Source organism: Ochotona princeps, chromosome 7 (assembly GCF_030435755.1).
Source record: "Ochotona princeps isolate mOchPri1 chromosome 7, mOchPri1.hap1, whole genome shotgun sequence".
NCBI lineage: Eukaryota > Metazoa > Chordata > Mammalia > Lagomorpha > Ochotonidae > Ochotona > Ochotona princeps.
Genome location: NC_080838.1, coordinates 15624667 through 15644897, shown reverse-complemented (window position 1 = coordinate 15644897; position 20231 = coordinate 15624667). Strand labels below are relative to the sequence as shown.

The 20231-nt window shown below is 37.6% G+C and overlaps 1 protein-coding gene across 3 annotated transcripts in view; it reads left to right on the top strand.

Moving 5' to 3' along the window:
- The window catches only part of IL15 (interleukin 15), a 75100-nt gene extending 55099 nt beyond the window's left edge, over positions 1-20001 (top strand). For all 3 annotated transcript variants that reach the window (XM_036495095.2, XM_058666823.1, XM_058666824.1), the window contains 6 exons: positions 5015-5113; positions 6235-6332; positions 8154-8238; positions 12820-12864; positions 15018-15155; positions 18687-20001. In XM_036495095.2, coding sequence (XP_036350988.1) covers positions 5102-5113; positions 6235-6332; positions 8154-8238; positions 12820-12864; positions 15018-15155; positions 18687-18797 — 489 coding nt within the window. In that variant the 5' untranslated portion in view covers positions 5015-5101 and the 3' untranslated portion in view covers positions 18798-20001. The remainder of the gene's footprint in view (positions 1-5014; positions 5114-6234; positions 6333-8153; positions 8239-12819; positions 12865-15017; positions 15156-18686) is intronic.
- Positions 20002-20231: the final 230 nt, after the last annotated feature.

The window sequence follows — 20231 nt, the reverse complement described above, 5'->3', positions numbered from 1 at the left end:
TGGTTGGGAGACACTCCAATGGCAGCATGAGACTGGAGGGGGGAACACGAGGGGGGCGACTTGGGGGAGAGGGAAGGGGGACTCCAGTGCCAACTGAACTGTATCAAAAACAATTAAAATGTTTATAGATTGATTTATTTGAAATGCAATTACAATGAAAGAAAGTGGTTGGGGAGGGAGAGAGATTTTCCATCTGCTGGAAACTCCCCAAATCCAACAATAGGCAAGGCTGGGCCAAGCCCAACCAGGAGCCTAGAGTTTCATCTGAGTCTCCCCCATGAGTGGCAGGGGACTGCATACTTGGGTCATCTTTTTTAGGCTTTCCAGGCATTTCAGTAGGGGCTGGACTGAAACTACAGCAGCGAGACTCCAGATAGTGCTGATACGGAGTTTTGTCATCGCAGGTGGTAGCTAAACCCACAGTACAAAAATGTTGGCAACGTGAGATAGATTCTTAACAAGACTACTCAGACTGTATTAACTATCTGCAGTGATTTCTCATTTTAGATCCTGACTATCTCCGGACTGCTCTCCTTTGCTCACACTCACTTGCCCCTTTTTTGTCCCTCAAACACAGAGGCAGGAAGCTGCCTTGGGGAGTTAGCTCTGGCTCTTCCCATCACATCAAATCCACTTTTCTAGATATCCTTGGAGCTTATGCAACTGTCATGTGTGTCTTTAGTCCAGTTTTATATTCTCATTAAACTCTATTCTGGACACCCCACTCAAATATGTGACAGCATCCTGCTAGCCTTATTCTACTTTAATTTCCCATAGTATTTGTCACTCTTTCACAAGATCTATAATGAACTTGTTGTTGTATATGTCCTACATGATCTGACTTCCTGAAATAAAGGTCCTTTTTCTTTTCTAATTAATGATGTAACTCGAGGTCATAACAAATCTTCTTAGCCTATAGTAAGTGTTCAGTAAATATTAACTAATTGATCTAAGGTTTGTTCTTCTGTGTTACAGTCTTTATGACCATCCAGTCTTGGCTTGCCTTCTGTTTTGGTTGAGTTTTTTAGTAAACAGATGCTATGTATAGAGAGTAATCCAATACTTAGAACTCTTTCAGGCTTCTGTGACCCACAGGATTTGCACATATGCACACACACACACACACACACACACCCCATATATTTTCAGTAAAATTTTTAGTTCATGAAACAATATGTGGCAGGTTGAATGTTCGAAAAACTCCTGGGAAAACCCAGATTTCTTGCTGTCAGCTCGGAAAGCCAAACATTTTCTTTCGGTGAGTCACAATCAAAACCGTACAATGTTGTTTTCAGCTGCACAGGCTTCCATTATCATTATTTTGTTAGAAGCCTCATAGGAGGCTTCCCCCTGCCTTTCTCCAGTGACCGACCATATTGTACTGTTCCATGTTTTGGCCTCAGCACTTAGTCTTCTTTGCGAGCATTTAGGACAATAGGGAACCACTGGGAAGGGTAGAGCAGGGCAGTGAAGTCCACTGCGACATCCTGGAGACTCATTGCTGCTGAAACATGGAAAGATTCCCATTGTTTACTGCAGTAGCTTCTCAAGGTCAGATTTAAAGTGATATCTCTCTTAGCACTACTCAAAACCAAATCAATGCATACTGTCATTTTCTGAGCAATGTGGAAGTTGGGCTACCACCAGGGATGCAGGCATCTTAAGAGATTTAAGATAAGCTTACAAATAGATTTGGGAGTTTTATAAGAAATTTGAAGCACTGAGATAATACGAAGAGAATGGTTATGAGAGAATTGAAGAGGATTTGCTTTAAATAAAAGAATTAGTGGATTATTTAGATCATATTTAATTGGAGGATTTCTTTAAATATATTTTTAGCACAAGAAAGCAATAACTGCTGGATATATCTTTACAGTGCCTTGCTTAATATCTTAGATAAATGTTAGCTTTTCTCTTAAGATTAATTCATCAAATATTTTTAGGTAATCACTTTTTATGTTTTAGAAGCAACGGAAAAGTATAAAAATTTAGTTATCCACATTCATGAAATTAATTGCATTGAATACTTGCATTCAAGGAATGTGACACATTTGTACTTTTTGTGAAGAGGTCAATGAATGCATACTTTGTATCACATATATCTTGATTTTAAGTATTTTTTTTAACTACATATGGGAAATGTCAATCTTCATCATTCTTTACCTGCCTTGAAACAAAAAAAAAATCAGATTGTGTTACTTATAGAATTTTGAAGCGATATTTTTGGGAGTAGTTATTTATTTCATCAGACTGAGGACGTCTTCTAAATATCTGCATGCATAGTTGTGGCTGTTGTAAGAATGACAGGCAACGGAAATAAGAGTTCAGACACTTGGTTACAAATGTTTTTTGTTTTTGTTTTTGTTTTGTTTTTTACTTTACAAGGCTCTGGGATTTTTCCATTCAGGAACATAATATAGTAAAATGAGCTTGGGCTTTGTAGTTAGTCAGAACTGGTTGAAATCCTGGCTGTCATGTCTTTGCTGTGAGATTTCAGTAGCTTACCCAAATGCTGTTAACCTTGCTCGTGGTATTATTATGAAGATTAAATATGATGCAGCATGTTTCTAAAAACTAAAAAGGCACACATTAAAACAAGGGGCCAAAGAAGCACTTCACTTCACTCATCAGTTAACTACTCTGGAGTATTTACTTTTTTTCTTACAGATTTATTTATTTTTATTACAAAGTCAGATATACAGAGAGGAAGATCTTCTGTCCGATGATTCACTCCCCACGTGAGAGTAACGGCTGGTGCTGCGCTGATCCGAAGTCGGGAACCTGGAACCTTTTCCAGGTCTCCCATGCGGGTGCAGGGTCCCAAAGCTTTGGGCCGTCCTCAACTGCTTTCCCAGGCCACAAGCAGGGAGCTGGATGGGAAGTGGAGCTGCCGGGATTACAACCGGTACCCATATAGGATCCCGCTGCGTTCAAGGCGAGGACTTTAGCCGCTAGGCCATGCCGCCGGGCCCTCGAGTATTTACTTTTTAGAAATGTATTTATTTTAATTAGAAAGGCAGATTTGCAGAGAGAAGGCAATACATAGAGAAAGATCGGTCTGCTGGTTTATTTTCTAAGTGGCCACAAATGTCCAGAGCTGAGTTGAGCCAAAGTCAGAAGCCAGGAACCAGGAGCCAGGAACTTGTTTTGTGTCTCCTATGTGCAGGTGCAGGGTCCCAAGACTTTTGGCCATCTTCTACTGCTTTCCCAGGCCACAAACAGAGAGCTGAATGGGAAGTGGGGTAATCAGAATAGGAATTGGCACCCACATGAGATCCCAGGGCATGCAAGGTGAGGACCTTAGCCACTAGGCTACCACGCTGGTCCCTGGAGTACTTACTTTTTTTTTTTTTAATTAATTATTTTGCATTATGTGACAGTTTCATAGGCTCTGGGAATCCCCCCACCCCTCCCTACGCCCCTCCCCCCTGGTGGATTCCTCCACCTTGATGCAGTATTACAGTTCAAATTCAATCAAGATTCTTTCCTTGCAAACGTATACCAAGCATAGAGTCCAGCTACTTATTGTCCAGATGGGTTGAACAGTTTCTTGGGGAGATCATTTCTGGTCTGAAATTAGAGCTGGTAGAATATCATCCCAGTCAATTAAGAGTCCCAATATAACATCAACAGCAATTTGCAACATTATGGAATTGACATGGTTTTGAGTAACCAGTATGTTAAAAAAAAAAAAAAAAACAAGTTCTTAACCACAACCTCTGATTAGCTCATTGACATTTCAATTTTAGTTTATAACAGGACCGGCTGCTATATAGCTTAAAATGGCTATAAGGTACCATTCAGCTGTCTCGTGTCTATTTCATTTTAGTATTTAGCCATTTGTTGTGTTGAAGTATAATTTTGCTGATCTTGGCAGATTTTAGTATAATCTAGACTGGCTTGTAACTCTAACAAGACATTTGTCGACAATTAAGGTGCAGAACATTTTTGGGGGGGGGGATGGTGTGCAGGAAAATCCTCAACACTATGGTGAGGAGTGACTAATCTTTGTGTCCCACCCAGCGAGGCATGAGCCAATCCACGCCAGCTCTTTCCTGTCAGATTCCAAGCTCTACTTTTTGTTGTTTGTCTATTTATTTTAGGTTTTTTTAGTTTGTATGATTGTTTGTTTGCTATGAGGGGTTTTCGGAGCAATCCTGATGATCATTGCGAGAGAGGGTGGGGGTCCAGAGGTGGAGCCAGGCTCGGACCAGAGAATCAAGATCAAATCTGGTAATTCATAGACAACAGACTCAAAGCGGCACTAAACAACAGTAAAACTACTATACCAATGCATGAGGGGGGAACCGGGTGCGATCCTGACAACCTCTTAACAGGAGGTCATGTGCGTGGAGCAGGGGGGCACTCCAGAGTGGAGCAGATGGTAAGGAGGAAGCTTGGATCCCAACCATGAAGACTCCCAGACCTTCACCACAAACTATTAATACGAGCAACAAGGACTATATCCCAACTGCCAAGGAGGCCACAGGCAATTGGATGCCCTAGGAGGCCGAGTACTCTGAGGTCACCCACCCCCAACCGGAGCTTCCGCAGGGGATGGAAGAAGTCCAAACACTACCGTGCAGAAACCAACATCATCGGAAAGACAACCAGAAGCCCTGAGCGGTCCGCAGAAACAGAAGAACAATAAACGTCCTTCGGGACCAGGGAGGAGAGTACTTACTTTTAACACCTGTAACCAAATCTTGACTCCAGTTTCCTGCAAATGCACATCCTGGTGGGTAGTAGTGATGACTCAGATGATTGGGATCTTGTTACCTATCCAGTTGGGAGAGTTGATTGCGTAGCCAGCTGCTGATTCAGTCTTCTAGTCCTAGATGTTGCAGGCATTTGGGGAGTGAATCAACAGATAGGCAGAAGTACTTTGTCTCCGCCTCTCTTCCCTCTTCTAAAAAAAAACCCGACACAGCAGGTATTAATTGAATATTAACCCCTTCTTTCTCCGATCTATCCACCTGTTTAATGAGTTCTCCTTTGCTCAATTGTTTTCTAGGAGGCATTCTGGATGGATGGCTGTTGGAAACCCATTGCCATAGCCAGCTCTTCTTCAGTCCTGGAGGATTTTTCCTGGCATTGAGTAATGACAATTTCGGTAGGAGAATATTGCTAAAATAGTGTACAGAATTTTCTTAAAAGGTCACTTCCAGCTTAGGTATTTCACAATAAGTTATATGATGATCCCCCAAAGATATTGGGATATCACACATACATATCCACATAAAATGTATTCCTGTTTTGAAGAAAGATGAAAAAGAGTTTTTTTAGAAAAACTCCTTTGTCTTGCTACATAGTTCATGCCAATGTGAATGCATTATTTTACATATCAAACTCTATTTTGCTCTTTAAATGTCTATCTACTGTGGAAATTGTGTAGTTCTTGAGGACAAGACCTTTTATTATTCATTTCTTCAGTGCAAACTAAACAAAACACAGAATTTTGGTGTATAAGGAGGTGGGTAACACTACTTTTGAACTATTAAAGTTTTGATTACTTCAAAGAGACAGATAAAAAATTGAAACACAAAAAAATAAGAAATCGAAATCATAAAAATGATTTTCTGAATCTAAAAAATAAGATTAAGTCTCTCAAGAAGGAATAGAACGTATTTAATTGATTCCGTTTTATCTTTTTTTCTCCAAGGGAAATGTAATTAATTTTATATAGTTACATTAAATTAACATAGAAATAGTGTACCTATGTTAATAATGTATACTTTTATATGCATGTTAGCCTGCTAAAAAAAAGAAAGAAGGATGAAGAAGAGATCAAAGTTTAAGAAAAAAATTAAGTGGTTGTGGGCTCGGTGGTGTGGCCTAGTGGCTAAGGTCCTTGCCTTGATCCCATATGGCCGCTGGTTCTAATCCCTGCGGCTCCACTTCCTCTCTGTCTCTCCTCCTCTCAGTATATCTGACTTTGTAATAAAAATAAAATAAATCTTTAAAAAAAAAAAAAAAAAAAAATTAAGTGGTTGTATTGCTACCATGCAAATCACCTATATGTACCTGCTAAGGATCTGCTACGGAATTTTGAATGCTGGAGTTGGAGGAAGGGGAGAAAAAGTGAAAAAAAAAAACTATATTCCAGTTTCATCATTGCTACCAATCTTCATTAAATTCAAAATTATGATTAAGCCACATTTTGTATAAAAATATGTTTGAGCTTCTGTTTTTGGACAATAATTTAATCTTGCTGTTTGTAACTGTGCTTTTCAGAAACCATATTTGAGAAGTACTTCCATCCAGTGCTGCTTGTGTTTATTGCTAAACAGTCATTTTTTACCCGAGGCTGGCATTCCTGTCTTCTTCTTCAGGTAATTTTATCTTTTATTAAAAATCCTCATTTATTTACTTATTGAGAGAGAGAGAGAGAGAGAGAGAGAGAGAGATTCTCCAAATTACTACAATAGCCAAAGCTGGACTAGGGAAACTCCAGGAGCCATGACTCAGGAACTCCACCCATGTCTGCTCCGTGGCTGGCAGGAACCCGTACACTTGACCATCATCTGCAGCTTCCCAGGTACATAGTAGGAGCCATATTAGAAGCAAAGTCACCAAGACGTCATTTTGATATGGGGCATTGCATCAACTCAGCCATAGTGCTAGCTTCTAGTTTTTTCCTGAGCGTCTTCATATAAGGACCATGGTGATTGCCCTTAAATATCTTCCCCATGAAGCTGCCTATCTTCCACTCTCTTGTTCCCAATGCTTGGTCTTCAGAATATTATAGAGGAAAGTTAATGGAGATTAGGGAGGCTGAGTGAATACTTCAGTAAGATTTCCTACTTCTGGTCTTATTCCCCAACAGTACTGTATTTCCCAAGTAATGTAGGCGTCTCGATTCCTGGCTAATCTTGGAAGTATACCACACACTAATGTGTCACATGCTGTTGACAGCATTAAAAACTGGATACTTAAGATTCACATGCATAAGCTTTCTAATCATGCCTGGCATGGACTCTCCCTGTCCTCAGACTCCTGTCAAATTATAAGTTTTCATCGTTTATTTAAATCTGTTCTTTCTCCTTTATATTTCCCCATGTCTATTAGTTTTCTTCCTCTTCTCATAAATGCAACTAATACAGTGCAGTCAGTGGGCCTAAAGCACCCACACTATTTTTTATGTAATTTGACTCTTGTTTTACTATCATTGTACCGATGTATTATGCCTTGTGATATAAGGAAGCACATTTTTGCGTAACTAAAATCTTCCTCAAAAGATGGAGCAGAGTTGACTGTCATGACTGTTTTTTACAAGACCCATCAGGGAGTGACTTCTTCCTGGAGCTCTAGGAATAACTTAATCATCACTCAGTCAGTGGCAGTGCTTTTAAAATTATTTTTATTGGAAAGGCTGATCCAAAGTGAAAAGCCAGGAGCCTCTTCCGGATCTCCCGTGCAGGTGCCAGGTCCCAAGGCTTTGTACCGTCGTTGACTGCTTTCCCAGGTCACAAGCAGGGAGCTGAATGGGAATCGGCGCCCATATGGGATCCTGGTGCATTCAAGGTGAAGATTTAAGCCTCTATGCTATCGCCCCGGGTCCAGTGGCAGTATTTTATCTCGATTTTAACTTTAAATTTTTACCAAAGTGAGAAAGTATACAATCATTCTGCCTAGATTTGGCTAAGCACTATAAAATTTATGAAGAAAGCTGTTACCAGCGTAGTAGTAGTGTGAACAATGAAAGGGGCTGATTTAACACAGTCAAGAACATGTACGGTCAGAATCATTATGTGAAAACGGTTATTGCTTTTTAAAATTATCTATTTTCTAGACTTAAATTTAAACTCAATTTTACCTATTTGCTAGAATCTCTGCTTAGAGCAATGTAATGATTCACTTGAAAATGTTTGGCAATTTTTCTTTCATTGTGATAAATTGCACAAGATTATTCATGAGTTATGACTCTAATTAGGTTCAAATCTAATTGGTCAATATTCAAGTTATCCTGAGGAGTCAAGGTTGTAAGCTGTTTGATGTTTGTATTCTGCTGCAAAATTCTTGAATTCATAGAAACATGGGCAGCACTGATCTTTTCTGTGACCCAAATTTCAAAAAAGAAATCTTAATTGTTCTTTTCATTTATCCACAATACTATGCTCATTCAAAGTGATGTTTTGTATGCTTTTTTCAAGCTGTATCAGTGTAGGTCTTCCTGAAACAGAAGCCAATTGGCATGATGTAATTAGTGATTTGAAAAGAATTGAAGATCTTATACAGGTGAGTATTCGTTGTTGATAATGTCGTTGCTAAAATTTCTATGACACGTCTCTTCTCATATCTTCTGTCACTTTTAATGAGATCTCATTGAATCAATGTTTTTGTGGAAATGTATGAGCTCTCTGAAGCCTCAAAAATATTTTGCTTACCATCGAAAATTTTTAATTTGTTTAATTTGTCTACCCTAAAGAGCTCTCTGGTTTTTACACATAGGAAATTCCCTTCCCTTATCTCAAGAAACTGGAGAGGTTAGTGGCACCTTCACAGGTAGCGACCCCATCTAGGAAAGCACTTACTCCATTGGGAATCTGATAGAATCAGTGGTAAGACAAAGTGAGAGAGAAAGAGGGAGAGAAGGATTTCCACTGAAAATCATGACCTGGAGAGTTACCTTTCATCCCTGGTGGCTGGTCTCCCATCCTCTATCTAGAGAAATCCAAGATCTTAGCTTAGAAAAGCACCTCATACCACGGTAGCTGAAACCAACATGTGAGAGCCCAAAGCATACCAAACACCACTCCAAAGATTCTGAAAACTTCACTGTCATTGGAATCATCATATAAAAAAATAGGTCAAAAATTGCGTATGAAATCCAAAGAGGCTGTTTATAAAAATGGAAGATTTAGATCAGACCATAATCTAACATCATCGCCAAAACGGCAGTATACAATTCAAAATCAGTCAGCCTCATAAGCAGCAGATAAGTTGTAACTTCAATGAGAAAGGCCAATCAGCAGAGTCCAAAATCAAGGTGGATCGTATGTTGGAATTATCAGACATTTGAAAGCAGTTATTAAAGCATAGTTCAAAAAGGATTAAAAATTCATTTGGAAACCAATGAAAGAGAGAAACCTTAGTAGAGAAATAGAATATGTAAAAGGAGCCAAATGGAACTTAAAGAAGGGAACAATATATAACCATAAAGCATTGAAAATAAATGTTAATTATCAGAATAACTTCTATGGAGAAAAATTACTTACGTGAAAGATGAATGGCTGCGTAGAAAACTGTAAAAAGGCTCAGAGATCTTGGAGACAATCATCAGAGAACCAACATTCCCATTATTAATTATCACAGAGGGGAAAGAGAGTATATCAAGTAAAAGTTGGAGCTGGGCAGAGTTCATCAAAGAACCTAATTTAGTTACTTTAACGATGAGAAACTCACATCAAGTACGGTGGTTAGGCCAGGTGAAACTAAAGAGCAGAGGATAAATCACACTGTAGTTACCATTACCAGCACAGCATGAACAGGTTTGCAGATGGTGTGATGTGCAATTGAGAAAGTAAAAAATGAGACAGACGCAAGATCAAGAGTGAGAAAGTAGGTGACAAGAGGAAAGCCCCTTCTCTGAGGAAGGAGTTTGAACTAGAAGGCTGACTGCCTCAGTTTTTTCTCAAATGCTTACAGAGTCCAATTACAAGAATTCATATGGCACAAATGTTGATAGCTACATATTGATGATAACCTGCCAATGCTTGATGATCAGAAAGCAACAGTGTGGCCTAAGTCAGTACATGACTCAAGGATACATTGAAGTACACAGACCTTTGTCTTCGGGTCATTATCCAACTGGGGACCCTCACCTGCAGACTTTAACCTCAGTCTTGGACGTTTGCCCATCCGTGGGACGTTACCCTCAGTTTAACCTCTGTTTCTAGCACCTAAACTCTGTGAACTCAAGATTCCAGACACAGTCTGTCCTATTCTTTTTTTTCTTTTTTCACAAACTGCCTGTGGCATAGTGAGATGACTAATGTCTTCCCTCTAACTTCCAACCGCATATTCCCTTTTCACCTAGAAGTTCAAATTATGATCTCATTTGGAAGTAGCACATTTTCAGCTATAATTAATGAAGATGAAGTCATCTTAGAATAGGGTGGGCTTTAAATTCAATGACTAATGTCTTTATATAAAAAAGAAAAAGACCCAGAGAAACTCATGAGAGAGGATGTTGTGGACAGATAGAAACAGCTGTGGAATGCTGCATCCGCCGGCTCAGGAAGGTCAGGGGTTGCCAAGTGTCACCAGCAGCTTTGGAAAGACAAGGGATGGTTCTCTCCTAGAGCGTTCAGAATCAGTGTGGCTCCACTGGTGTTTCGATTTTGTTCCTCTTATCTTTAGAATCATATACGAATAAGATTGTGTTATTGTAAACCACTCAGTTTGTGATATTCTGTATGTATCATCTTTTGCAAACTAATATAAATGCACATATTGATTTAAAGTAACAGCTGTATTTATGTCAGGTTTAACAAATCAAAAATCAAATAAAATTACTAGAGGCAGGAGTAACATACAAGAAAAATCTAAGAAAAAATTATAATGATTCTAAATTCATATGCACCAAACAACAGTATTTAAGTTCGTGATACAAAAAGTAACATAACAGGATAAAAAAGAAAAACTCATAATCACAATTGAAAACTGTTTCCACCTATATAATTATAAGAGCTATGATAAATAAAATCGTAAAGTTGTAAATAATCATGAAATAGCCATCCAACAAGATATAATTTACTAAATGAAGCACTTCTTCAACAATAACAGGACATTGTTTTTAAACATGCTTAGAACAGTGATGAAGTCTGAACTCAAATTTTGAAAATTTAACAGAATTTGAATTATACAGAATGTATTCTCAGGCTACTTGGAATCACACTAGAAATTATTAGCATAAATAAAATAGCAATATCTTAAATGTGGAAATTAAAGAATCTAGTTCTAAATATTCAGCGATGCAAAAAAATCATAAATTTCTATGCCTCTGAAGCAATATTGAGAGGAACCTTTAAAAAAACGCAGTATGACACTAGAAAAGAACAAAGGTATCAAGTCAGTAATCTAACCACCTCAGGAAACTAGAAAAATTGGAAACCCAACATAACCAATAGAAAGCAAATAATAAGTATAGTGGCAGAAATAAATAAGTTAAAAATAAAATCAAAATCGGTAAAACAACACAAAAACAGTAAAACACAAAGCTGGCTACATATAAAGATCAATAAAATTGTTAGACTTTCAGGAAGACTGATATAGTTAGGGGATGAAACTAGAGATTATTTTTGTAGAATTAGCAAAGCTAAGAAGGAAATAAAATAACATACAATAGCAAACTCACAAATATGACAACTTAGAGGAAATGGGCATAAGAATATTACTGTATTTTTAGATGCATTCTTAGAAGAGAGAATAAAATCAAAATGAGGTTGTTGGGGGTAGGATGTAAACCAATTTTACTGGTGCTCTCCGAAAAAGTGATTGATATGGATGCACAGATAGAAGACCACGTGAAAATGGCAAAGGAAGATGGCCATGCATTAGAGAGGTTTCAGCAGAAACCAGCCCTTAATGTCAGACGTCCAGTCTTCAGGCTATAAGGAAATTATTTCATGTAAGCCAGCCAGTCTCTGGTACTTTGTTATGATATCCCTAAACAAGTATATCAGCCGTTCAAAATAAAATTTCTCTGCAAAGCAGAAACAAGGAGAACCTCCTCAATTTTGTTAAGAACAACAACAAAAATTACCAGAAATCCCACAACTACCATACGTCAGTGGTGAGTGTAACACTGGATACTGTTACCCTAGTAATGGAAGCAAGCCATGCGTGTCATTCTCACCATTTTGTTCAGCATGGCATTGAAATTTAGCAAATCGATACAGGAAAAAATGAGTGAAGGAAAAATAAATAAAATATGCATACAGATTGGAAAGGAAAGTCATCTGCGTTTTTTTTTCTTTTTTGAAAATTATCAAAGCTGCATATATTTTATTTAGATGATCCAATTAAAGTCCCAGGCAAAGCTATGGGAAAAAAATTTAGACAATCAGTGATTGGCAAAGGTTAGAAGTCTAAATGTACTGTCTTATGCACTGTTAGTGAACATGTGTCACTGTGGATTTGTTAAGATATAGAATGACACAAAAAAGAACACTGTAGACTTAAGTTACCAATATTGACTCACTGATTGTAACAAGTGCACTGCAATAATTCAAAATAGTAAAAAAGGGAAGACCAGGGGAAGGGCTAAGAGCATATGACAGTACTGTAATTTCAGGCTTTTTTTTTTTTGCAAATGCACAGCTTCTCAAGTAGGGATATTTTAAAATCTAAGCATCTTGCATGATTCCTTTTATATAACATTACTGGCGTAACAAAATCACAGGAATGGAGAAGAGAGAAGGGGTTTCCAGTGATTAGCAAGGTAAGGTGGTGATGGTCAGATGTGTGGAGAGAATGATGGGTTTTCCTGTAAAAGAGTAGCAGGACGAACCTAATGGTGATGGAATCACCCCAGCTGGTGAAACGACACAGAACCATGCATGCCATACTCACTATTACATGCTTGTAACTGCTCTGACTATAACAGCATACTGTGGTTTCTCAAGATACTGTAACCGGGAAACATGATGAAAGGTACTCAGAATTTTTGTATTTTCTCTTACAAATGATGTGAGTCAAAAATTAATGCCAGAAATTTAATTTTGAACATTCAAGTTACTGTTTCCAGTAGGTTGTTTTCATGTTCTCCAAAACAAGCCATAAACTTTAAAGTTGTTGAATTCTGTTTCCTTTCAGTCTACCCATATTGATGCTACTTTATATACTGAGAGTGATGCTCATGTAAGTATAGAATCTTATTCAAAATTACTGTGCTTTCCAACATTGAAAAGTTTGAGAGGCATGTTTTTATAACAAATGGAATATGTGTGGTTCAAAATTTAGGATATATTGTAAATACTTATTTGCTAGAAAGATACTGAGCAAGGTATTCCATTCACTGGTTCATGCTCCAGATGCCCATGATAACTTAGAGTCAGGCAAAATCAGGAGCTAGTAATTCCATCCAGGTCAACTGTGTGGGTGACAGGAAGCCAGCTCGTTGACCCATCATGTGCTACCTTGGAGGATGTGGTTTAGCATGAAGCTAGAATCAGGAAGAGGGGAAGCTTGGACCTGGGCACTCCAATGTGGAACACAAACATACTATGTGGCATCATAACTGCTAGGGGAAGGGCTTACTCCTATATTTAATTTCTCTAACTTTTCCTATGTTCTTACACGATCAATAGATTTTCTAAGTGATTGTTGAGGTTATGTGACTTCGGAACAAAAGCTTAATAAATGCTACTTTTGTAATGTTGCCAAATCAAAATATAAAAAAGTCCCCTTCATCAATGTCAAACTAAATTTATTATACATTTTATGATGTAGTTAGATCTTGATGAAATTAGACACAAGAACTTGGTTAACTGATTCAATTTCAAAGTATCCAGCATAACAGTTATTTCCAGTGCTGTAGTGTGTCAGCCCCTCTAATTGTATTTTCTGCAAATTGCTTACAGGCATCCATGCTCCTCATTTTCCAGGATCTCTACATTTGTCAGAAAAGATTTCTGACTAAGTGTTCTGTATGTGAGAAAAGAAACATAATCCATAAACCTGGTCAAAATTCAAAAACAATCTTAAGTATGTTCCATTCAGTATGATGGCATTGCCTACAGAAATAGGATGATAGTCATGTTATTTATCATTTCTCTCTGGATTGTTACTAAAACCAAGAAAACAAGCTGTGTTGTGTTTGTTCAACATCATATTTTGCCTTGGTTAACCTTCAATTAGAATTTCTCTGAACTAGAAAACCTTGTCTTCACTCATATTTTCCATGCATTGCAACAAAGCCACATCCATCAGTGAGAAAAAAGCAGAAAATCACAAGGGAATTGCTGTTTCATGTAGTAATTCCTTCCCTCTTCCGGCCTCAGAATATTTTGTGCTTTTTTTTTCATTTTTTTCAAGCTGAAAGAAATTAACCACAAACACTCAGCAGTTTGAGTGTGTGTGTGTGTGTGTGTGTGTGTTTTGCAAGATCATTCTGTAGCCCATGGGTTATAGAAGGAACTCAATATTGAAATTCACAATTAAATACTAACCACTCACTTCATCCTCAGTTAGCTTGGAAGTCACTCAATGCACCTGAACCTTAGTTTTGTAATTGCTCATATAGTGACAATATTTTCTTTCCATCCTAAACAGCTGCTTTTGGGAATTAAGACTATTACCAATGCTGGCACATAGATCTGCTCGTTTATTTAGTCTTCTATTCAGTGAACGAGTATGGCATGCCCGCAGCTGCTCAGGCACTACACAAGGCCTTGTGGACACTGTCCAGTCAGATTTTGATCAGCTTTCCACGTGTTCATTAAAGTGCCCCTTCCTTGAAATTTAGCATCTTAAAAGAGTAATTGATGTGAGAAATGTATTTTTATAATAATACTTGTGATATGGTCAACTGTGTATAACACTGTATCTGCTTTAGGTTTTCTTATACATATCTGGGAATCATGTTTTTGGAATTTGGGAACTTGCAGAAATAAGATAATACTATTTAAAATATTAACAGAGTCTTATGTTTGAGATATTCTTACAAATATCTGTATTAGTGTGTTGACAGTCTAGGTGCTCAGTATCATCCTTTCCACAGGAGATAAGTGTTTAGTAAGAAAAGATGTTCTAATCTGCTCTTTATACATTTTCCACTTTTGTGTTCTTTGTCCTGTACAATATTCAGATTGTTTTGATTAACTTTATTGGTTGTTTTCATTTTTATTTCTACTCCAAAAGGCAAAATTAAGCCGAATACTCATAAAATCTGAAGGGCATCAGGTGTCTTTATTAAAGTCTTTGACTTTAAGACAATCAAACTTGCCTCACTGCAAAAATGAATGTTGAGAAGTTGTTTTTTCAAAATGGTTCTCTGTAATTTTTATTTGTAGCCCAATTGCAAAGTCACAGCGATGAAGTGCTTTCTCCTGGAGCTACGAGTTATTTCACATGAGTCCCGAGACATGGACATTAACGAGACGGTACAAAACCTTATCATTCTAGCCAACAGCAGTTTATCTTCTAAAGGGGTAAGTTATTGAAAGGCTAGAAAGAGCCAAATCCCATGTTTTTATTTGACTGTGGGACGTTATTAATGGACAAACAAACGTTTCTAAAGTGCACAAAGATAACAGAATTCAAATCTAGTGCAGTGACATCAAAAAGTGGCACCTCTGCTGGTATACAGACCATGCAAACTACTTGTGAATTTATTTGGTTAGCAAATATTTGCTACATGTTAGTTTCATGCTCTGGTGCTAGAGTCATGACGGTGAGCCAGACAGACAGGTCATTCACTTCAAGGTATTTACCATAGGTGTAGCACACAAACAGTAATAAAATTATGTAATCAAGTGTTTCAAATCAAATATAGTAGCTCACATTTATTGAGTTACTATGATGTGTCAGACTCTATTCTTCAAATTTTAACTGGATAATTCATTTAATCTTAGCAATGCATATGTGGGGTGGTTATCCATACTTCTGTATGAAGGTCAAAGAAATTGAAGCACTGAGAACTTTGACAGCACACAGACAGGAAATAGCAATCCATGATTTTTACCCAGGAGGCTTCAATCCAGAGTCAGTTCCTTATTTCCTGATAATGTAAATCATGAGAAAGAATAAAAAAAGTTCATAATTTAAATATAGTTAGTTATATTCCAGGTAACGTGGACATTGCAGTGTTCCATGAAACCACTCGTGGCTCCTATGATAGTTGTATCGTGAGCAGGCAGACTCCCAGATGTAAAAGGCATTATGGCACACATGGCAAGACAGAAAAGGCTAAGAGTGATAGAAAGCAATTTTAAACAACAGCCAGTGCAAGTTATAATGTAGTTGTTGCAGAATTCGCTTATACAGTGGAACTTTAATCATGTTTCATTAATGAAAGGGATCAGCAGTTAATCTTTAAAGGCACAAGTAAAAAAAAAAAGACAAAAATGACCAACTGTGAGGAATTAATAGGATTTTTAGTACTATGGAATTCATCCTGAGATCTGAAGCAAATACACAATCTTCAGACCTAAATTATAGCTTAAAAAAACAAGTGAGGGCCCAGCACAATAACCTGGTTAGTGGTTGAATTCTTGCCTTGCCTCCCCAAGATCCCATATGGGTGCTGGTTCCTATCCTAGCTGTTCCACTTCCCATCTAGCTCCCTGCTTGTGGCCTGGGAAAGTAGTAGAGGATGGTTCAAAGCTTTGGGACCCTGTACCCATTTTGGAGACCCGGAATAAGCTCCTGGCTCCTGGCTTTGGGTTGGCTCAGCTTTGGCCATTTGGGGAATGAAACAGCAGACAGAGGATCTTTCTCTCTGATCCTCCTTTCTGTATATCCTCCTTTCCAATACAAAATAAAAGTAAATCTTTTCTGCTGTGCTCATGAAGAAAGTAAGAAAATTACTCCACTCCTGAAAAAGACATGGAAACTTCATATCATGTAGCACATTCTATACCAGAAAACTTTCATTACTAACATAATGCTAATTATGTTAAACAATATTCTATGAGCAAAGCAAAACAATTTATAATGGAAGTGAAAACAAAATTAGGTCATATAGTAAGTAATTCCCATTGATCAAGACACAGGATAAAAAAGAAATACAATCCTTTCTCATAGATAATCCATAAGAAAATATTTAATTAGGCTGTTAATATATTAAGTGACCAAAAAGAAAGAAAATGGGAACAGAAGTTTTAGTTTAGAGGAATATTAATTAATAAGATGAAATTTACCAAAATTGAGAGTTTGAGCTTTAAAATATCTACAATTTTGTGTTTTGGCAGAGAGAAGTGAAATTTCGGAGACCTTGTGTCTGTGGTGTCAGGAGGCTGTACATTTCATAGTTTTCGTTTATTTGTTCATTTGTGTAAGACAGATGAAGAGCGAGATCTTCCATCCACTGGTTCAGTTCCCAAATGGTCTCGGCAGCCGGGAATGAGCCAGGCCAAAGCTTAGTCAGGAGCTGCTTCCGGGTCTTGCATGTGTGTTCTGGAGCCTAAGCAACACTTGGGTCATCCTCTGCTGCTTTCTCAGGAACATCAGCCAGATACTGGATCAGGGTAGAGCGGCTTGGACACATGAGATGCTGATTGGATTTTGTTTAGAAATCAACTTCTCTGTGATGTCACTGTTGCGGTCCATCTTTGACTTTAGCATTTCCTGCTTCTTCCTTTGCAGGTCCTACTTTCTGACCTATTATATATTTTACATAATAATTATTGTCTGTTTTCTCTCACTAGAATAATGGCTTTGAAAGGGTAGACTTTTTTTTTTCCAGTATGGAATCCCAATTCCCAGAAAAATGCCTTGCAGAGACTAAGGAATCAATATCTTGTAGTGGATAATCTTTGCCTGACCTAAGGAGAGTGAGCCCTGGAGTGGATAACTCATGGCACTACCAGTGTGAAAACTTAACGTTCCTGTGACTGGTCACCCCATCATGACAGTGTGGCCTCTGTACTTGGGAGACAGGCAGGCCTGGAAGGCTGAGATGTTGAGGCTTTCCACAGATGATGTCGATGGGGATGAATCACTTCAATTCTTTCTTCCTCCCTGATGCGATTACCTTCAGGCTCAAATAGGAAAGCTTTGTATGAAATATGACAGTGGTAGGCATTGAGCATGTGCTTGATAAATATTGTCGAATCTGAATTCCAAAAGCTTAATGGAGGTAAAATCTAATTTTGAATTTTGCTGACACAGCCCTCACAGTTCAGATGATCTCTAAAAAGTATATTCATGATTGCTGCATTTCAAATATTCTTATTACTCATGAGTCTGTGTCTGTATTACAGCAATTTATAATACTGACTTAAGTGGTCCCACTGAGCCAAAATGACCAGATGATTATAATGTGCCATGCCCCATGCTAAACGGTAGGGAAACAGAAATGTATAGCCTTTCCCTCCTAGAAGAGAGTGTAGAAAATAGTAGTAAAACTCTATAATACATAATACATGAGAAAAATCTGAACAAGGAATTCTGAAATCTGGAAAAGGCACATGGAATCTGGCACCAGAAGCTCAGGGGTCCCCCAAAGGCTCAAAAAAGCTTCCTGAAAGTAGACAATGCCTGAACAAACTTACATATAAATAGCAGCATTTGGAAAAAGAAAAAGTGTCAGGCAGAGGGAAACACAAAGGCAGCAAGACAGACATCCCATACCATGCTGTGTACATGATGTGCCTCCAACAGTGCAGGCGGTGGAGGAAACTGAAAGAAGTAGATAAGTTACAGTTCATGGAGAGCCTGTGTGCCATGTGGCTGGGCAAGAAGTTGAACTCAATGCCAAGGATGAGAAACCACTGAAGGGCTTTAAACTGGTAGCCCATTGTCTAGCAGACACAGCTTTTTTTTTTTTTTTTAATCTATTGTAGGGGGAAAAAACACCTATATCTAATCTAGCAGTTCTCCATTCTCATGGTTTTTCCTAATATGATACTTATTTGCCTAAGTGTTTATGCCTCAAGAACCATTAAATTTAAATAATGTGATTTCCCTAGAAAAGAAATGGATTCTACATACTAGTCTAACTCTTTCTTTTTGCTTGGCAGAACGTAACAGAATCTGGGTGCAAAGAATGTGAGGAACTGGAAGAAAAAAGTATTTCTGAATTTTTGCAGAGTTTCATCCATATCGTGCAAATGTTCATCAACTCTCCTTGATTGAGACAGATCCTATGCAGTGTTTCCATTATTAAGCAATGCCTTTCTGCTGATTACAGGCAACAAAACACATTTCAAACGAGCTGCTAAAACAAGTTTTCCAACGAGAAGATGGGCAGGATCTTGGATTAAATGTTCTCCTGGAAATAAAAGGCAGAAAAATGACTTTTAATATCATAGTGACTATGAACTTTTTTTCATAGTTTGCTAATCTGTTTTTAATTTATTAATTGTACATATTTTCCACATAATGAAGATGTTCAATAAAATTGTGTGTATATTTTATCATTTGAAGTTGTATTAATATTTTATCTCTTATAGAAAAATAGAGGGCATCTACTAAAGGGTGAATGTTAAATGATGTAATAGCTGGTGGGGCTGAGTACCAGTGCTGCAGGTCAACAACTTTGATGGAATGGTCCTTCTAGGGTGGACCCACCAACAAGGAATCCTCAGGGACCTCCTGGGAGTAGCCCCAGGGGAGGCATTGACTACCAAGGAAGAAAAGAGGAGACATGCCTCAACCCTGATGCTCCACTTCAGAATGTAGCTATTGATACACAGAGTACTTGCCATGTAAGAAAATACAATGCATAGCATGAAATAGGAGGTATTAAATCATAAGTACAAACAGCAATAGTAAGTGGAAGGATATATAGTAAATTTATTGTTCCAAAATAATTTTACCTCATGCTTTCCAAATATGGGAATTTTATTTTCACATTATTTTTTGTCGTGTTTTTAGGGTAAAACAAAATCTAATCATTGGCTGGAGTCAACATTATGTAACAGAAAATAGTTGTAATTTCTGTGTATAATTTGTTATAACTGTTATTTATAAATATATACTAAAATATGCACTAAGATTTGCTAAATTCTCTAGTGTTTCTATTTGTGCAGAGTAAGAAAATGCAGCAATTTAATTCTGACTTTTCCTATTGAAATATTAAGGAAAAGTTAATGTTCCCTTGTGCGATTAGAGTGAGGGAAGGAAAGCCATAATGCAATCATACTGTCAATATTTTATAGTGATCAATAGCTGCTTTGATTAGATAAGCACAAGCAGGTTTTAAATTCGAAGTGAACCTCAGTTCAGATTTATAATTATTTTCATGTCATTATTTTAATGGCTTATTTTATTTGATCTCAGGACCCTCAAGTCGTGGATCTACAATTTCTTAAAATATTCTTAGTTAACTTAAGAATCAACAGTATAAAGCAATTTCAATTGTGTTGTTCATACTTGTGCTTTTACACTTAATGTTAGCCAAAAGGCCGAGAAGCGATCATACTCGTGCTTTTAACAAAATTAGCATTTTCTGCTTAAAAATCTTTCTGTTTGAGTCATCCTCTTTACTTTGTTTAACATCATTTGCCTAAAGAATACTGTGCTTATAATTCACTTGCTATCCTAAATGCTAAAAATATTTGCCA